The 20,411-nt window shown below is 41.1% G+C and overlaps 2 protein-coding genes across 2 annotated transcripts in view; one reads left to right on the plus strand and one right to left on the minus strand.

Annotated features, from left to right (window-relative positions):
* ACOT13 (acyl-CoA thioesterase 13) overlaps window positions 1-4,175 on the minus strand; it is a 34,580-nt gene extending 30,405 nt beyond the window's left edge. The window contains exon 1 of the mRNA XM_017878538.1: window positions 3,869-4,175. Coding sequence (XP_017734027.1) covers window positions 3,869-3,949 — 81 coding nt within the window. The 5' untranslated portion in view covers window positions 3,950-4,175. The remainder of the gene's footprint in view (window positions 1-3,868) is intronic.
* The window catches only part of TDP2 (tyrosyl-DNA phosphodiesterase 2), a 17,506-nt gene continuing 1,220 nt past the window's right edge, over window positions 4,126-20,411 (plus strand). Inside the window, exons 1-6 of the mRNA XM_017878537.1 lie at window positions 4,126-4,505; window positions 4,592-4,677; window positions 12,875-13,048; window positions 13,705-13,796; window positions 17,720-17,838; window positions 18,450-18,620. Of these exons, the coding sequence (XP_017734026.1) occupies window positions 4,263-4,505; window positions 4,592-4,677; window positions 12,875-13,048; window positions 13,705-13,796; window positions 17,720-17,838; window positions 18,450-18,620 (885 nt within the window). The 5' untranslated portion in view covers window positions 4,126-4,262. The remainder of the gene's footprint in view (window positions 4,506-4,591; window positions 4,678-12,874; window positions 13,049-13,704; window positions 13,797-17,719; window positions 17,839-18,449; window positions 18,621-20,411) is intronic.

Here is a 20,411-nt window from a genome sequence, read left to right on the forward strand (position 1 = left end):
GTCTGAGATTCCTTCTATGGAACAAAGTTCCTTCAAAGCCAATTTAAAAAGCCTATGTGAAAAATAATTATTCTTGCTACACTTTATACAAATAATCTGGTCAAGTATAATAAAGCAAATCAGTCCTACCATGATTTGTCTTTAGTAAAAATGGAAAACTGGAGAGAGAAAAATTATGTTTCAAAATCTATAGTCCACTTGTTGTTAGTGGACTATAGTCCACTAACTTGTTGTTAGGCACTAGTCTTGCCTAATTTTATCAATTTTTATTATTTTCTACAGTTTAGGCTGAATTCTACTTTTTCCTGGCTACAAGTCTCCAAAATAATATTTTTAATTTTTTTCTTCTTTCTTTTCTTTTTTTCCTAATTTGGAGACACTGAAAACTAAACTGTGCTTTTGTAAAGCCCTGCAAACCGAAGCTAGACAACTTAAACTTCAGAAGAAAATAACAGTAACCTATTTACATACATAAGCCACTTTCATACCTGCCTACTGATGTATGGACTTCAGAACAATGTCGCCTATGTATATTTTCCAGAACTGTTCTTTTGTTTGTTGGTTTTTTCCCTTCCTCCCCCTATTTTCTCTTCACAGGACATGAGACTGCACAACCTTCTAAAAATTAGCTTTCCTAATAACTCGGGACCTATCTGTCTAGGAATAAACCATCCTAGCATGAGAGATTGGATGAAATCTGAGACCAAAGACTCATTTTGCTTCTAAAATGCTTTCTCCAAAAGATTTTTTTTTTTAAAAGAAAAGGGGGCAAATGTAAAGGAAAATATCTTGGGCCCCCAAATCACTAAGTTAAAAGGAGAATTCAAGCTGAGAATTGCTTAGAGCAAACCTGCCTCCTATTCTATTCAGTCATCCCTCTGCTCACTAAGATAAATGTGTATCTGACTGCCTCCTTTGGAAAGGCGAATCAGAAACTCAAAAGTATGCAACCATTTGTCTCCCACCTACCCGTGACTTGGAAGCCCCCTTCCCGCTTCAAGTTGTCCTGCCTTTCCAGACCGAACCAGTGTTCTTTTTACATCTATTTGTTGATGTCTCATATCTCCCTAAAATGTATTGTGGGGAAAAGAGAGATCAGCCTGTTACTGTGTCTACATAGAAAGAAGTATACATAAGAGACTCCATTTTGTTCTGTATTTGAGATGCTGTTAATCTGTGACCCTACCCCAACCTTGTCCTTGCAAGAGACATGTGCTGTGGTGACTCAAGGCTTAATGGATTTTGGGCTGTGCAGGATGTGCTTTGTTTAACAAGTGCCTAAAGACAGCTTGCTGGTTAAAAGTCATTACCATTCTCTTAATCTCAACTACCCAGGGACACGGCCAAAGGTCGCAGGGACCTCTGCCTAGGAAAGTTAGGTATTGTCCAAGGTTTCTCCCCATGTGATAGTCTGAAACAATGCTGCTAAAAGGTTTATGGAGATATTTGCATATGCATCTCAAGGCACAGCATTTTCCTTTGAACTTATTCATGTCACAGAGATCTTTATCTATATGTCTTACTACTAATTTCCTCCCTACAATCATCCCATTGTCCTGCCACTCCCTTATCTTTTTGATGGTAAGGATAATTATCCATAAATACTAAGGGAACTCAGAGACTGGTGCCAGCGTGGGTCCTCTGTAAGCTGAGCGCTGGTCCCCTGGGCCCACTTTTCTTTCTCTATACTTTGTCTCTGTGTCTCATTTATTTTCTCAAGTCTCTCGTTCCACCTAACGAGAAACACCCACAGGTGTGGAGGGGCAGGCCACCCCTTCAATGTATAAAATCAAGCTGTGCTCTGACCACCTTGGGTACATATTGTCAGGACCTCGGGAGGCTGTGTCACCGCGTGTGCGTCCTCAACCTTGGCAAAATAAACTTTCTAAATTAACTGAGACCTGTCTCAAATTGTTGGGGTTCACAAGGTTTAGTTATAAATGCTTCTTATGGAACATCATTTTCTTACAAGTGAGGCAGGAGAATAGGGTCTGGAGGCAGGCAACCTAGGGCTGTTTCAAGCCAACTTCCTATAAGTAAATTGAAAGGAAAACCCTTTGAAAGTTTTCTCTCTCTCCAGTTTTCCGTTTTACTAAAGACAAATCATGGTAGGACTGATTTGCTTTATTATACTTGACCAGATTATTTGCATAAAGTGTAGCAAGAATAATTATTTTTTACATAGGCTTTTAAAATTGGCTTTGAAGGAACTTTGTTCCACAGAAGGAATCTCAGACATATTTTTGTTACTTTCCACACCAAGTAACAAAAGAACCAGCGGCTTCTCCCTTTCCAAACCCCCACCTTTTCTGTGTGGCAGATGGGAAACTGAAAGTACCTTGATTGGTTGCAAAAAGCAAAATTATGCTAAGAAGTTAGCCCTTATATAAAAAAAAAATTATGCTTTCTGCAACCAATCAGATCTTCCATAGGAGTGTAACTATCTAACTTCACTTCAGAGTCTGATAGCATAGCAAGTCTTTGTTTGCATATAAGTGGAACTTTGTAACTTCACTTTAGCCTCTGATTGGTTGCTTTTCACAGCCAATTGTGGGACACCACTTCATTTACATGAGATGAGTACCAAGTGGCTAACAGGAGACTTCCATGGTGTATCAGGGCCCTCGGGCTGGTGCTCCACACCCTAAACACAGGCGTGTCCTTTCATTTTCAATAAATCCCTGCTTTTAGCCGGGCATAGTGGCTCACGCCTGTAATCCCAGCAGCACTCTGGGAGGCCAAGGCAGGTGGATCACCTGAGGTCAGCAGTTTTGAGACCAGCCTGACCAACATGATGAAACCCTGTCTCTAATAAAAATACAGAATTAGCCAGGCGTGGTGGCGCATGTCTGTAATCCCAGTTACTTGGGAGACTGAGGCATGAGAATCACTTGAATCTGGGAGGTGGGGGTTGCAGTGAGCAGAGATGGTGCCACTGCACTCCCGCCTGGGCGACAGAGCAAGACTCCGTCTCAAAACAACAACAACAACACACCTTCAAGGCCAGGCGTGGTGGCTCACACCAGTAATCCAGCACTTTGGGAGGCAGAGGCAGGTGGATAACCTGAGGTCAGGAGTTCGAGACCAGCCAGATCAACATGAATAAACCCTGTCTCTACTAAAAATACAGTATTAGCTGGGCATGGTGGCACATGCCTGTAATCCCAGCCACTCAAGAGGCTGAGTGAGGCAGCAAAATCGCTTGAACCGGGGAGTTGGAGGTTGCAGTGAGCCGAGATCGCGCCATTGCACTCCAGCCTAGGCAACAAGAGTGAAACCTCTTCTTAAAAAAAAACAAAAATGAAAACAAACACCTTCGGGCTTTGTGAGTGCTGGTCTCAGAAAAGCACTCCGTTTTACTCCAAGGGCTAACTTATTTCTTCAGGAGTTGCATGCCTTTGAGAAATTTCCCAAACCACTACAGAGGAACAACTTCTCCCTTCGTCCACCACTCTACCAAGCACTTGGCTTTCGTACCTTATTGCAATTATTTATCTTCTAATCCTCCAGAGTCTAGAGAATTAGACTGTAATGTGCCTTAAATGCAGACGTTTCTCTAATTCTTCTCTGGGTCAATGCAGACGCTTGTTGGTTGAAGGATCAAAATCCAAAGTCCCTCCCAGCCTTACAACTGAGGAATTCTGTCTCCACGACTCATAACCATACCTATCTATGTTTAGATAGGGAACTTACGGGTTCGATCCAGCATATTTAGGAGCTCCATTAAAGTAGTAATCATTATCACTAAGGTAAATTTACAGGCTACTAGAACAGAACCTAACAAGAGATAATTATTCAAAGCTCACAACAGCACCAAGCACGGTGCTTTCTTTCCCTTCATTAGAAGCCAAGGCTTCGCCTCCCATACCTTTCCCAAAACGCTATCAAAACCGCGACTCTTGGTCATGGCCTTTATCACCTCCCGCAGATTCAGAGTCACGCTGTTCATCGTGGACGGTTTTCCGGCCTTTGGGCTCTGCGCAAGAACGAACTTTGGAAGAGCTGGAAAATCCAGAAGTTCGTGAAAGAAGGACACAGAGGACTAAGAACCTGCACCCTTCTCCGTCCCTAGGAGTGCAAGAGGCCGGGCATCAGGCCAGCTGGCGGCCACGGTGGTCCGCGATTTGCTCACTGACGTTTCCCGCACGCTTGTGACCACGCGCGCACGCGCTCTTCGTCCCCACCACCTCGGCGGCTCGTCTGCGGCGCAGCTGCACCTATTATTCTCGGAGAGCGGAGCGAGTTTCCCTGCCGGGCGGTTGATGCGGAAGCGCCATGGCGCAAGCGCCTGCGCAGAGCCGACCGTTGGCCTCTTGTTCCGCTTAAAGGGGCGGTGCGGAGGCGGCAAGAAGATGGAGCTGGGGAGTTGCCTGGGGGCGGCGGAGGAAGAGGGCGAGCCAGAGGTGAAGAAGCGGCGACTTCTGTGTGTGGAGTTTGCCTCGGTCGCGAGCTGCGATGCCGCTGTGGCTCAGTGCTTCCTGGCCGAGAACGACTGGGAAATGGAAGTACGCTTTTGCTGTCCTCGCGTCCCGCTCCGTTACCTAGGTCGGTGGAGCGCACAAACCTCATCCCTGGTGCCTTTGTTTTTCAGAGGGCTCTGAACTCCTACTTCGAGCCTCCGGTGGAAGAGAGCACCTTGGAACGCCGCCCTGAAACCATCTCTGAGCCCAAGACCTAGTAAGTGATGAGGGGAGCTGGGAGCCAGTACGGACGGAGGCAGTTTGATACCAGGTTGCGCTGCGCGTCCTGGAACCTGCAGTGGAGCTGGGCGTAAGATGCTGAGGCAGATCTCCAAGCTGCGTACCCAGAGGAGCAGGGCTTGCGTTGCTGCTGCTGCGCGTAGATGCGCCCCAGCAGCGGATCTAACACTCCCCCATACTGTCACTTCGAACGTGATTTGGAGTCCAGGGAGGAAAAAATGGAAATGTAATGTTTAACTCAAATGATAGGAAGTAAGTAAGCGAGAAGTTTGAAACGAATGAAGGCAAAAATTCCGTCCAAGAATGGCAGCTTGGAAGTCTCCTTGCTTCCTGAATTGTTGATTTATTCTAGGCCATAGGCTGGCCAGCCAGAATAATAGGTTTTTTTTTTTTTCTTGAGAAGGAGTCTCGCTCTGTCGCCCAGGCTGAAGTGCAGTGGCTGGATCTCAGCTCACTGCAAGCTCCGCCTCCCGGGTTTACGCCATTCTCTTGCCTCAGTCTCCCGAGTAGCTGGGACCACAGGCGCCCGCCACCTCGCCTGGCTATTTTTTTCTATTTTTTTTAGTAGAGACGGGGTTTCACCGTGTTAGCCAGGATGGTCTCGATCTCCTGACCTCGTGATCCGCCCGTCTCGGCCTCCCAAAGTGCTGGGATTACAGGCTTGAGCCACCGCGCCCGGCCTGTTGTTGTTATTTTTTTTAATGCACACCCACTCCTGTTATTTCAGTGCCCCTCTCCAGTTCCTGCACTGCTACTCTTGAAAAGTGTAGATACCTTACAAGGCCCTCTACTATTTGGCTCCATAACTTGGAACCTGTCTTTCCAGGTTCCAGGCATATCAAACTTTTACTTTTTTCCAATGGGTCATTTTCTCCTGTCTTTGAATCTTCGTAAAGATCTTTATTACCTCTACTTGGATTTTTTTTCTTTTTCCTTCCTTGCTAGTATTTATCTTAAAGGCCCAAGCTGAGACACGATTTATCTCCAGGAAACTTTTCCTGATGTCCCAAGTCTAGGTAAGGTTCCCCTTTTAGGTACTCTTATAGCATCCTGCATGACCCCTGTTACAATAACTTAGTCCATATTGTAAGTGCTGTTCATTGTTTTATGTCTCCTACTAGACTGCACGTCTAGTAAGGAGTATCTGTTTTATACATTGTTAATTTCCCAAAGTCTGACAACATTTGACACATCATAAGCTCCCAGTAAATATTTACTGAAGGTATAAAATTGTCCCAGTTATATGTACAACCTGTAAAATTGATTTCATAGTGGAGACTGTATTTTCCCTTTGGTCTTTTCAGCTGCATTGGCTTACAGATGTGATAAGATATTTTCATTAGGTTCCTTTCTCTGTCTTGCCTCTTGTTGGGGAATTGTCTGCTCACCCACAGTGATTTGTCTCTGGCTTCCGTTTTACTAACCAGAGCAAGTTGGTCTAGGAGGTGTTCACCTAGCTCAAACTGGCCAGTCAGATCCTCTCCTTGGTTTCAGAATTAGGACCAAGAGAGTCAAGTCTGAGTCTTCCTATGGAGCTGGAACTGTAACGTGTTAACTTAGCACCTGTGAGGATTCATACATATCTTTTTTTGGGTACAGAGAAGCTGAGAACAGAGGTCTGCAGCGAGAGAAGGAAGCAGAGGGAAGTTGAAGTGTAGGATTGAGAGAAAGCCCTTAACTGCCCTTCCTTAAACATGGCTGTATTTCTGTACCAGGCTCTGTGACGTGTTGTTTCCTTATAAATTCACCTGTTTTGGTCAAACCAACCTGAATGAATGTCTGTTGGTTGCAATAGTCTGTATGGTAACCAATAAATAGTAACAAAGTAAGTGGATTTCCTGGAATAGGCCCTCAGAAAAGATGCGGATCAAGCTAAGCAATAGTGTCATGGCTATTAGGATTCTCTTACCCCGGAATGGTAAATTGGCAAAAACAAGCAAAGGTGTTGATTAGGCTGTGGTCTCTTGTCTCTCAGAACTCAGGTCAAGTATGAATGAGAGTGAAGTTTTAAAGTTTAGTTTGCTGAAGAGAGAAAAATGGGGAAGGGGCAAACTTCGGGGTGTTTCTAAGGCCTGTGCATTCACAGAGCGTGGGGTGATTAGATTTTTGATGTTGGCTTTAGCAAAATGAAAGGAAAAGAAAAAAAATTGATTGGAAGATTTTATGACCAGAGAAACTCAACCCTACTGAGCAAGGGCATTGGCTGTCTTAAATGATTGGGGCAGGAATCTCAATTCTGGAGTGAATTCCTGGGATATCAACAAAAATTGAAATTGAACACTAAAGTGATTTAGCCCCCTACATTAGAATCTATCTTTAGTGTCTCTGATGAGATACCAGGGAAATCCTCTTAAAACAGCTATGCTGAATCTTAGCTGCATATTGGAATTATCTGGGGAAATAAAAAAAACCAACAGATTCTAATTTAATTAGTCTTGAGTAGGGCCTGTGTATTCCTCATTGTATTTTTTTTTTTTTTTTTTTAAGCTGTGCAAGTAATTCTAATGCAGAGCCAGCATTGACAGCCCATGTCCCAGAGCCTTGTTACTCAGAGTGTGGACTCTGGACCAGCAGCATGCCACTACTACTTGCGAATTTGTTAGACATGCAGAATCTTAGGTCTCACCCAGACCTACTGAATCAGAATTTGTATTTTGACAAGATCTCCTGGTGATTTAAAGTTGAAGAGCACTGGCCTAACACATAAAACCTGAGACACCAGATATACTGACAAAAGCGCTTCCTCATCTGCTTAGGAATGAAGTCAAAAAATCATGCCCTTAACGTTTGCCAGTCCCTTTCTGTTCCCTTAGTATTTCTGTACAGCAACGTTTTAGAGTTTATTTCCCTTTTCATTTTCCCAAATGGAAATTTTAAATACAGTTGCCTGGTTTTTCTTGCTGCATTAAACATTAAATATTGTGGGTGTTGCATAAATTGCAGAGATAATTGTGTTAGGTTCTTGCGTTGAGACTGGGTAATTTATAAAGAAAAGAGATTTAATTGGCTAACAGTTCTGCAGGCTCTACTGGAAGCAAGGCCCCAGGCTTTGCTGGGCCTCAGGAAGATTTCAATCATGGCAGAAGGGAAGGGGGAGCCCAGGTATCACATGGTGAGTGCAGGAGCAAGAGGGTGGTGTGGTGCCACATACTTTTGAACAACCAGATCTTGCAAGAACTCACTAATGTGAGGATAGCACCAAGACATTTATGAGGGATCTGCCCCCATGACCCAAACACCTCCCACTGGACCCCACTTCCAACATTATGGATTATATCTCAATATGAGATTTGGAGGGGACAAACATCCAAATTGTATCAATATGGAATTGGATTGCAATGAAACTAGAGGAGGAAAGGATGGCATAGTGAATAAGAGCATGGACTCTGGAGCCAAAATGCAAAGGTTCTAAGTCCACCTGTGCTGTTTAGTAACTGTCTAACCTCTCTCTGCCTCAATTTCTTTGTGCAGTGGGGATAGTAATAAGGTTCTAAGTCTACCTGTGCTGTTTAGTAACTATGTAACCTCTCTCTGCCTCAGTTTCTTTATCTGTGCGACCCCTTCCTCATGGGGTTGTGGTAAGGATTAAGTGAGCTAATAGGTGTAAAACACTTGGAATTGTGCCTGGCATATAGAACTCAGTAAGTATAAACTATGGTTAATGACACCTTCATGCTCTCCCCATACATCACCCATGACAGTCCACCCATTGAGGAAAGTAGGGGTTGTGTTTACAGTTTTATGAAGTAGATTGAGTTATAGTTGGACATCTTTAAACTTGGAAAAAAAGGTGTGTGTGCCGGATAGGTAGGGGGCCTAATGTGATTAACAAACACCTTTGTCTTTGACAGTATATGTATTTTTAAATTCAGTTATGAAACAGAAGATTTGACAGAAATAAAGAGCTAATAATTTTCCTTTCTGGTTTTAATGCTTTCCATAAAAAGGAAACAACATCTTTGATCAGGCATGGAATCACTTGGCTTTTTCTCTATGGTGGTAAGATGAAGGGGGGCCTGCCCCTCCATACCTGTGGGTATTTCTCATCAGATGGGACGAGAGACTGAGAAAATAAGTAAGACACAGAGACAAAGTATAGAGGAAGAAAAGTGGGCCTAGGGGACAGGCGCTCAGCATATGGAGGACCCGCACTGGCACTGGTCTCTGAGTTCCCTTAGTATTTGTTGATCACTGTCTCTACCACCTCGGAGAGGGAGATGTGGCAGGACTGTAGGGTAATGATAGGGAGAGGGTCAGCAGGAAAACATGTGAGCAAAGGACTCTGTGTCATAAAATAAGTTTCAGGAAAGGTGCTGTGCCTGGATGTGCACATAGGCCAGGTTTGTTTGACTTTACACAAACATCTCAGTGCAATAAAGAGCAGTATTGCCGCCAGCATGTCTCACCTCCAGCCATAAGGCAGTTTTCTCCTATCCAAGTAAATAGAATGTATGACCGGGTTTTACACCGAGACGTTCCATTCCCAGGGACGAGCAGGAGACAGATGCCTTTCTCTTTTCTCAACTGCAGAGAGGCCTTCCTCTTGGCACTAATCCTCCTCAGCACAGACCCTTTACGGGTGTCAGGCTGGGAGACTGTCGAGTCTTTCCCTTCCCATAAGGCCATATCTCAGGCTGTCTCAGTGGGGAGAAACCTTGGACAATACCCAGGCTTTCTTGGGCAGAGGTCCCTGTGGCCTTCTGCAGCACATTGTGTCCCTGGGTACTCAAGTCTGGAGAATGGCAATGACTTTTACGAAGCATACTGCCTGCACACACATATTTGACTAAAGCACATCCTGCACAGCCCTAAATCCATTAAAACTTGAGTCAATACAGCACATGCTTCTGTGAGCACAGGGTTGGGTCTAGGGTTACAGATTGGCAGCATCTCAAGGCAGAAGAATTTTTCCTAGTACAGATCAAAATGGAGTTTCTTATGTCTTCCTCTTTCTACATAGACACAATAACAGTCTGATCTCTCTTTCCCCCACAGTAAGGCGTTGAAAAAAGCCTTAATATTAGCTCATTGTTGAATAAGAGAACTTTTGGGTGGGGTGAAATTCACAAAAGAAAGTTTTACACTTTTTTTTTATGCTCTTGAAGGTTATTTTATGTAAAAGGAAGACAATTCAAAATATTTTATGCTTCAAAATTGGCATTAAGTTCATCTAGCACCCAGATCATGGCCTCTAAATACCATTCTTCACTGAAAGGAACAAGGGCTTTTTAGAAATGACTGATTTCATAGAATGGAAGAGGTTTAATATAAAAATAAAAAAAAGTTAAAAAGAAATGACTGAGCAGGGGCAAAAAAAGTACAAGATGAGCCTATGATATCTGTGGTGTTAGAAAGTAGGAGGTGCCCAGAAAATGTTGGGGATGTGCCAGAAGGGCACAAGACCTAGCTTAAAAGCTCCCTACCCTCATTCCCCATCAAATCTGATGTAATCCAAGCAACAGGATGCTTGGTAGGAATAGATTACAATCCATACAAAAAGAACCCATACTGATATAAATACAGTTGCCCAAGAGAGAAGGGAACATTTTTCCTTACAGTAGAACTCCAACTATTAAATATAGAAGGCATGAGGAATTAGAAAAAAATCTTCATTTGGAAACTGCCATATTGATAATTATTTCAGGCAGGTATCATCAACAGATACTAAAACTAGTAGGAAAGTTCAGTGAACAACAGCATATTTACATAATCAGAAAGTACTTTCCCACGAAATACTATGATGGGGAAAATCATGACTTTGTAGTAGAGAAATCTGGTTAACAACACTTTAACCAAGTGATCAAAGCTAACATCACCAGGAATGGGACAGCTCCGTATCAGATGCTTGATAATGATGCATTGAGGAGGACATACTATCACTTCTGTGACATTCCTGCCAAAAAATGCGTAATCTGAACCAAATAATAGGAAAACATAAGCCCAAACTGAAGGACATTCTGTAAGATAAATGGCCTGTACTCTTCAAAAATGTCAGTCATGAGAGACAAAGACTGAAAAACTGTTCTGGATTAAAGAAAATTAAAAGAGACATGCCATCTAAATGTAACGTGATCCTGGATTAGGACACTAGTAGCACAATTGGCAAGATTGAACTAGGTCTTTAGATAATATTAAATCTAGCCACAGGCGGCAATAAGAAAAAGAAAAACTTGTATCAATGATAATCTTCTGACTTGATGATCATACTAGAGTATACCATTATGCGCCACATAACCACATCTCAGTTGACAACAAACTGCATAAATGAAGATCATCCCATAAAATCATGACTGTATTTTCGCTATACCTTTGCCATTGTGTTACAGTTGCCTACAGTATCCAGTATAGTAGCATGCCGTACAGGTTTGTAGGCTAGGAGCAATAGGCTAGACCGTATAGCCCGGGTGTGTAGGAGGCTGTACCATCTAGGTTTGTGTAAATTCTCTCTATGATGTTTGCATCATGATGAAATCACCTAATGACACACTTCTCCAAATGTGATGCATTACTGTATATATAAGCATGTCTTTGTGTTTAGGAAATAATACAAAAATATTTAAACAAATGGTTCAGAGTAAAAAGAACAAAGCAAGTAAATGTTAAGTAAGTAAAATGTTAACATTTGAGGGATCTGGGTGAATCGTGTGTAGGAGAAAAGTTAAAATGTTGGCATTAAAATTACAAATTCAAACACCTATTTTTAAAATTCATGAATAGTTTATACATGCTTAGGAGTCACCTTTTAATAATGTAACATTTGAGGAATCTGGGTGAATCGTGTATAGGAGAAAAGTTAAAATGTTGGCATTAAAATTATAAATTCAAACACCTATTTTTTAAATTCATGAATAGTTTATACATGCTTCGGAGTCACCTTTTAATAATGTTTGTCCCTCCACTCATATGTCTGGGGCATTGGTTAGGGGAACAGATGGTGGAGTCAGGACTGTGGACTGGAGCACATACATATGTCCTTTCCAGCATGGCAGTCTCAGGGTGGTTGAACTTTTTACATGGCAGTTCCAGGGTTCCTGGAGGAAGTGTTCCAAAAGCCTTGAATGGAAATGGCAGATTATCTTAAGGCCAAACCTCAAAAGTCCCAGAATATTCTTTCCCTGTGGTAAGCAAACCACTAAGGTCTGGATTCAAAGGGGAGGGGCATTAGGCTTCATCACTCAAAGAGGGGAGTAGCAAAGAATTTGCAGTTCCTATTTATCTGCCACAATGAGATCTTATTTAATATATGATTTTAAAAGATTCCAAAAAGATTTAGAAATCCTACATTTCTGAGTCTAATTTGGGATTATAGTTTATACAGTTATTTTAGTGACACATGTCATTGAAGGATATTAAGTTGTCTGTAACTACCTAAGTGAGCAAACATTTGGACAGTGCAATAAGAATCTATCTATGAACTCAAAAGTATCTGAGACAGGTCTAAATCAATTTAGAAGGTTTATTTTGCCAAGGTTAAGGACGCGCCAGTGACACACCCTCAAGAGGTCCTGACTACCTTGTGGACATGTGCCCTAGGTAGTTGGGGTACAGCTTGCAAGTCAATACCCTGAGGCACCAAGGGTTGCAGCAGAAAAAAAAATTTAATTGTAAGGCCGCCAAACCAGGAGACTGGAGGAAACTTCAGATTCTCCTTGAGAAGTCTGGAGCTTGAGACTTGAAAGGGTGTTGAGTGGACCAAGGTGTGAGGATTGTTGATTGGTCAGAGTGCAATGATGAAGTCATGGGATCTGGAGATGAAAAAACTGCATTCTCATGCAGATTCAGTTCCTCTGGGATGTCTTCAAACTGGTTGGTGTCAGCTTTCTGCTGGAATTCAGCGTCTGAAAAACTTCTTAAGCAATTCTTAAACAAAAGCCTTATGATTCTAATGTCAGAGATCCTACCCACAGGAGCAATGGGGATGCAAGTGGCCAGTATATAGGGCTATGGGATGACTTTCCGTTACAAAGAAGTGGGCCAAAGTGCAGCGTGATTAATGCTTAATTATATTTGTATCTAGAACCTGGCATGCAATTTTTGTTAACCCTGTAAGGACAGTGTCAAACTTTTAGGGCTTTTTAAAAATTTGTCTGTAAAATGAAGGCTACAAATACAAAATAATTCCTAATCAGTGTATAGATTATTTGCAAAGCTGTGTTTTATTCTGATCTTGCCAGTGTTGACCTAACCAATGAAGAAACAACTGATTCCACCACTTCTAAAATCAGCCCATCTGAAGATACTCAGCAAGAAAATGACAGCATGTTCTGCTTCATTACCTGGAATATTGATGGATTAGATCTAAACAATCTGTCAGAGAGGGCTCGAGGGGTGTGTTCCTACTTAGCGTTGTAAGTATTATCACTTCTGTTTAATAGTAATGTGTCTTATGTATATTCAAAGTAATAGTTCAAGGTTGTGGGCTTTCGAATTAAACCTAAGTTCAATGTCCAGCTCTGAGAAGAAACATCTGAAATAATTGAGATGATTGCCTCTGAGAGCAGGATTACAGGCTGCAGCAAAGTGGGAACACTAATTTTTGTTAGAAGCCTTTTAGTACTGTTTTCTTCTTTAACTTTGTTTATAATAACTACGTGAAATTAAAACTACCAAAAAGATCTATTTGTGTGCCATACTGGCTCTGTGACCTTGGCCAAATCACTTAAGTTCTCTGGAGGTCAGCTTTCTTCATTGTGGATAATAACTGCTTCAAGAGGATTGAAAGAAATGTTGAAAGCATCTCTTAGTGTGTAGGACCATTGAAGTCTCTCAGTATGGTGGTTTCTAATGTCAGTTTTCTAGTTCTTTTGATATGTTTGTTATAGTACTACTTAAATAGCACACATCTTTCTCATTTTATAGTTACCAAAGATCAGCATAAACACTCAATATTAGGTGCGCAAGAGGGTTTTTTGTTTTTGGTATGTTGTGGAATTTCCTTCATTTAGGTAGCTGAAAATGAAATGGTATACTTGGTATTTGTCATAAATTGATGTTTTTTCATTAGGTACAGCCCAGATGTGATATTTCTACAGGAAGTTATTCCCCCATATTATAGCTACCTAAAGAAGAGAGCAAGTGATTATGAGATTATTACAGGTAACAATTTTGTTATTCAACTTGTCTTTTCTTTGAAAACAGATCAGTGAGATGGATAAATCAAAGTTGGTCTATTGGGACATGGAGAAGAAAAAGCACAAATAAATAAGTTTGAGAAAAATAAGCAAGACCCAGGATACTACAATAATTATAGGAGAATATTTTATACAACTTAATGAGTGTGAAAAGGTTAATAAGTGAAAAGGAAATGGGTGATTTTTCAGGAAAATATAAATGCTAAAATTTGAGAAACTGAATGCCTTTTGTTGAAATTTAGTTGTTAAAAGTTTTAAGTGAAATAATCACATTGTGGTTATGCTTTTCAAAAGTAAGTCTTTATTTTAATAATTCCCCTTATTTATTTTGTTGTTCTTTTTATACGTTTTTTGCCCCTAAAGTATTTAGTTAAATTTTTCCATCCTAATTTTTTTTTGCTAAATAAATATTTAAAATTACTGCTTTGGCCACATCTCGTGATTTTCATATACAGGTTTCCTTGGTTTCAGGGGATTGTTCTTTTTTTTTTTTTTTTTTTTTTTTTTTTTTTTTTTTTTTTGAGACCGGTCTGGCTCTGTCGCCCAGGCTGGAGTGCAGTGGCCGGATCTCAGCTCACTGCAAGCTCCGTCTCCCGGGTTTACGCCATTCTCCCGCCTCAGCCTCCCGAGTAGCTGGGACTACAGGCGCCCACCACCTCGCCCGGCTAGTTTTTTGTATTTTTTAGTAGAGACGGGGTTTCACCGTGTTAGCCAGGATGGTCTCGATCTCCTGACCTCGTGATCCGCCCGTCTCGGCCTCCCAAAGTGCTGGGATTACAGGCTTGAGCCACCGCGCCCGGCCAGGGGATTGGTTCTAAGGTTCCTTGGTGGATACCAAAATTCACACATACTCAGGTTCCTCAGTCTGCTCTGCAGAACCCATCTATATGTGAGCACTCCATATCTGCAGGTTTCACGTTCTGAGAAGACTGTGTTTTCGGCCCGGCTCGGTGGCTCAAGCCTGTAATCCCAGCACTTTGGGAGGCCGAGGCGGGCAGATCACGAGGTCAGGAGATCGAGACCATCCTGGCTAACACGGTGAAACCCCGTCTCTACTAAAAAAATACAAAAAACTAGCCAGGCGAGGTGGCGGGTGTCTGTAGTCCCAGCTACTCGGAGGCTGAGGCGGGAGAATGGCATGAACCTGGGAGGCGGAGCTTGCAGTGAGCCGAGATCGTGCCACTGCACTCCAGCCTGGGCGACAGAGCGAGACTCCGTCTCAAAAAAAAAAAGACCGTGTTTTCAACCCACATTAGGTTGTGGATGCAGAACCCACAGATACAGAGGACCAACCGTATTTATTGAAAAAATACCTGTATAAGTCGACCCTTAAAGTTCAAACCTGTGTTGTTCAAGTGTCAACTGTATAGTGTTTTCTTTGACTTTCATTTTTATATAGTATGTGATTTTTAATTTCAGTTGACTCCTTAATCGAGAATTTCTAAGGAGAGGGTTCTCTCTCAGTCTGTGTGTGTCTCCCAATGGAACGTTTTTGTATTCTCTTGGGGATTCTTTTAGGATTTTTGATTCTCATGCTTCCTTCTTAGTTTACTTCCTCATTTTATTGGAGCACCCTCTCTAATTTCTAAGAAACAGTGCATGGACAGTGAAGTTTTTGAATCCCAGCCAATTTGAAAATGTCTGTGTTGTAGCTTTGTGGTTCTTGATAGTTTGGTTGAAGATAGGTATCTGGGTAAACAGATATTTTCCTTCAGAATTCTGAAGGCATTCTTCAATGTCTTCTAGTTTCCATTATTGATTATGGGTGATAAGGCTGATGTCATTCTAATTCTTATTCTTTTCTTTTTCCCTACTCTCTGGAAGCTTTGAGGGTCTTCTTTTTAACCCTCATGTTCTTTGGGTCTTTTAACGTTTATTGTACTGAATGCTTGGTGAGAACTTTTAATCTGTGGAATTTTAATATGTGGAAAACCTTAGTTGTTGAAAATCCTTTTCTCCCTCTGTCCCTTCCTCCCACCGTTCCCCTTGCCTCTCCTTTCATTCTTTTCATTATTTCTCTTTCCTTTTCTCCTTGTCTCTTCTTTCCTCCCTTATAGTTTTTTACTCCTCCCCTTTTTCTGAACTCCCTCTGTTAAACGGTGGACCTTCTGGGTTGATCCTTGAATTTTCTTAACTCTCTTATTCTCCTATCTCTATTGACTGTCTGTTCTACTTTCTTGGCAACTATCTTGACTTTTAGATAGCATTATTTTAATTTCCTAGGCCTCCTATTCACTGAATATCTTTTTTATGGCATACTTTTCTTGGTTTATGGATACAGTATCTTTTTTGTTAGTTTTTTGTTTGTTTTAGGTTTTAATCTCTTTCCATGCATTGTTTTATTTCCTTCTTTTGTTTGTTTCAATTATGCTATGTCATGTCAGTATCCAGCATGTCATGTTAGACCTCTTCCTTAAATATGTAGGGATCCTTGGCTTTTGGTTCACATTTAAACACCAAACACTAAAATGTTGATTACAAGACTAAGTAGTTTACCTCACTGGAGAGGGGTGAGGGATTGATTGTGGAGCAAACTACTTACTCATTTGAGGGAGACCCACAATTGTCAGTGTGTTGGTATATACAGGCCTTTAATCTGAGGCCATTTTGTTTCTCCAAAAAGAATGATTTAGCTTTCTGCCTTCTGGGTGTTGGGGCTGGGGTGGTGTGCTTGTTTTGCCTGCCTTCTGGAAGCAGGTCAGGGGAAAGGAGCTGAGTCGGCACACTTAATCAGTGTTCAACCCATTCCTCTATCAGCCCAGGACTAACACGCATGCCCCTCCCTGTGGTTGGTGACTCTGGAGCCTCTAAAATTTAGTTATCTGTAAAACCCTAGTCTCCTGTTAATAGAGGGACGGTCACTTAGCTCTAAGGAGTTGAGGAAACCTGGGAGTTGTTTAACCCCGTATCCAGACCTTGAACTGGCCCTCCTCTTCTTACCTCAGCACCTTACCTTTTGTGGTACCTTTATGTTCAAGCACTGTTTCCAGATTTTGGTGGAACAAATCTGCTTGCTTCCTGTCTATGGTTCTCTGCTACAGTCACTCAAGTGGTTTCCTTCTGTTTTGATAAACCAGTTACCATTTCTCCGTCTGTTTTCTGAAAAACTATTGGAAGCTTTCATTCGTGGCCTCTACTCCTATTTTCTGTTCTTGCAGGTTTATATCTTTCTAGATTTTTTTTCATTTACTGTAATTTTTCTGGAACTTCTAGTGTGAGAAGTACTAAATGGATATCAGTTGGCCACAGTTCATCTTATCTACTCTGGGTCTTTCAGAAATTTCTCAAATTTTCTCATCTGATATTGGCAGCATTATTTTTTGACACTTGTTTACATTTTTTTTTTCATTTTTATTTATTTATTTATTTATTTTGAGACGGAATTTCACTCTTGTTGCCTAGGCTGGAGTGCAATGGCATGATCTCGGCTCACCGCAACCTCCACCTCCCGGGTTCAAGTGATTCTCCTGCCTCAGCCTCCTAAGTAGCTGGGATTACAGGCATGTGCCACCATACCCAGTTAATTTTGTATTTTTAGTAGAGATGGGGTTTCTCCATGTTGGTCAGGCTGGTCTCAAACTCCTGACCTCAGGTGATCCGCCCACCTTGGCCTCCTAAAGTGCTGGGATTACAGACATGAGCCACTGTGCCTGGTCTTTTTTTATTTATTTATTTTATTTATTCTAAGCTTCTAGTTAAAATTTGGGAGGGAGGGAGGTAGACTTGTTTGGCCGTGATGAACTCTTTTGAAATAATAGTTTAAAGATTTAGATCCATGTAAATATCTGTTACCTGTTTGCTATAAAATTCTTCAGTAGGCAAACTTGTGGTAAACTGAAAATAACTTTGACCTTCTCAGCCTAAATTCTTTTCCACAAATATTTGTAGGTCATGAAGAAGGATATTTCACAGCTATAATGTTGAAGAAATCAAGAGTGAAATTAAAAAGCCAAGAGATTATTCCTTTTCCAAGTACCAAAATGATGAGAAACCTTTTATGTGTGCATGTGAGTAATTTTAAAATTGAGTGTTTTATAAAAAAAAATAGATTTTTTCATAGTTTTGTGTTGTTATTTTAAAACCATTGCCTTTTGAGAAAATTTGCTTCACACATGTAGATTCTTTTAGAAACTCTTTAACACTTTCTAAAATTAAGTTTTTACATAAATTTTAAATGCAGATAGAATTCTCAGTCTATTGTTTTCTTTTCTTTTTTTTTTTTTTTTTTTGAGACGGAGTCTCGCTCTGTCGTCCAGGCTAGAGTGCAGTAGCCAGATCTCAGCTCACTGCAAGCTCCGCCTCCCGGGCTTTAAAACAGTCTGTTCAGCATGCCTTAGGTGTATTGAGGAGGGAGCCACTGATGGCCTGGGGACACTGGGGAAAGGTTCACAGTGGAGGTGACATCTGGGGGTAGGTCGTGCTTGCTAAACAGTCTTCTTTGGGGACAGGGTTAGTGCTTTAATACTTCTTTTGATCTGGAGGGATAGACGCAGTGCTGATTATACAGTTTCAGTTTAGTAGATCTATACCATTTGACAGAACAATCTGCTGATTTTGTTATTAAAGTTCAGTATTAATAGTCAGTGGACAATTTTAATGACTGTTTGTCCTGTTGCAGGTGAATGTGTCAGGAAATGAGCTTTGCCTTATGACATCCCATTTGGAGAGCACCAGAGGGCATGCTGCGGAACGAATGAATCAGTTAAAAATTGTTTTAAAGAAAATGCAAGAGGCTCCAGAGTCAGCTACAGTTATATTTGCAGGAGATACAAATCTAAGGGATCAAGAGGTGAGTGACAAAGTCAGTGTGATGTTTGAGGACAGCTTATTGCTATGGAGACTAATTTAGGTTCCTTTGACCAAAGCTGTTAAAACTAGGACCTGTAGTCACTCAAAATGTCTTAAGTGACCTTGCAATTCAGCAAGTATTTGTTTAACCTATGCTGTATGCCTAGGGGAAGAAGGGGCTTCTTTTGGAGGAAATGAAAATGTGCATGAGAAATAGACAACACTAAACTATATATATGGGATTAGAAAGAAAGGTAGAGAAAATGATTTTAGAAGAGTTTAGAAAAGGTTGTTTCTTTGCAGTATTCCTAGTTGCAATATGAGAACAATGGAAAGATTTGACCATGATAATTGTTTCTAACTCTCTTTTTTCTGAGTTTTCCTTTTCTTTTTTCTTTTTTGTCTTTTATTAGCCTTTTTTACCCACTTTTCCTGCTACCACCATGCCCAGATCTCCAGGTCTGAAACAAAGTCTCTTTCTCCTTGCCTTAAAAAATTAAACATAGAATTACTGTGTGATGCATCAATTACACTTCTAGTTATAAATACCCAAAAGAAGTGAAAGCAGGGATTTGAATATGTTTTGTCTACCCATGGATGTTCACAGCCATGTTATTCACAGTAGCTAAAAGGTGGAAGCAGCCCAAGTATCACTGACAGATGAATAAACAAAATGTGCTGTATGCATACAGTAGAATATTATTACCCTTAAGATGAAGAAACTTTGACACATGCTACAATACGGGCGAATCTTAAAGACATTATGCTGAGTGAATGAAGCCAGTCCAAAAAGGAAAAGATACTGTATGATTCCTCTTATGAATTTCCTAAACTGGTCAAATTCATAGAGATGGAAAGTAGAATGGTGTTTGCCAGGGACTGGGAATATTAGGGAATGGTGAATTGGTGTTTAATGGGTACAGAGTTTCAGTTGGGGAAGATTAAAAGGTTCTGGAGATGGTTGATGGTCATGGTTTGCACAACTACGTGAATGTACTTAATGCTACATCACTGTACACTTAAAAATTGTTAAAATGGCTGGGCACAGTGGCTCACGCCCATAATCCCAGCACTTCGGGAGGCCGAGGTGGGCAGATACTTGAGGCCAGGAGTTTGAGACCCTCCTGACCAACACGGTGAAACCTCATCTCTACTAAAAATACAGAAATTAGCCGGGCATTGTGGCACATGCCTGTTATCCCAGCTGTGCAGGAGGCTGAGGCACTAGAATTGCTTGAACCTGGGAGGTGGAAGTTGCAGTGAACCGAGATTGCACCACTGTACTCCTTCCTGGGCAACAGAGTGAGACTCCATCTCAAAAAAAAAAAAATTTGTTAAAATGATAAATCTTATATTGTGTATATTTTACCACAAACAATTTTTTTTTTAATCCTGGAGTGTGAATGAGCAAACAAAATATTATTAATAAACTTCAAATAAAACTGAAGGCAGTTGAAATTTTTGGATCATATAAATGCTATACTTCTAAAGTTGTAGACTGAAGTAGAGTGGCAGTTCTGCCTTCTTTTCACTTGAGTTCAGTTTTTAAAAACATAACAGCAGTAACAGGCCATGTATGTTCAGCCTTCTAAATTTTTATCTGAAATCCAAAGTTAACCTATTTATGGCAGAAGAGAAGGGGCAAATTCCAACCTCTCTGGCTGTCTTGGTATTTTTATATTACATACTACTATGCAGCATAATACTTTTTATAATGTATCTCGATATTTTGCATTTGTGCATTAATAATTTCTTGCACGGTGATAGCAAAAAGGCCTTTTTTTTTTTTTTT

This window comes from Rhinopithecus bieti, unplaced genomic scaffold (assembly GCF_001698545.2).
Source record: "Rhinopithecus bieti isolate Rb0 unplaced genomic scaffold, ASM169854v2 scaffold_11110, whole genome shotgun sequence".
NCBI lineage: Eukaryota > Metazoa > Chordata > Mammalia > Primates > Cercopithecidae > Rhinopithecus > Rhinopithecus bieti.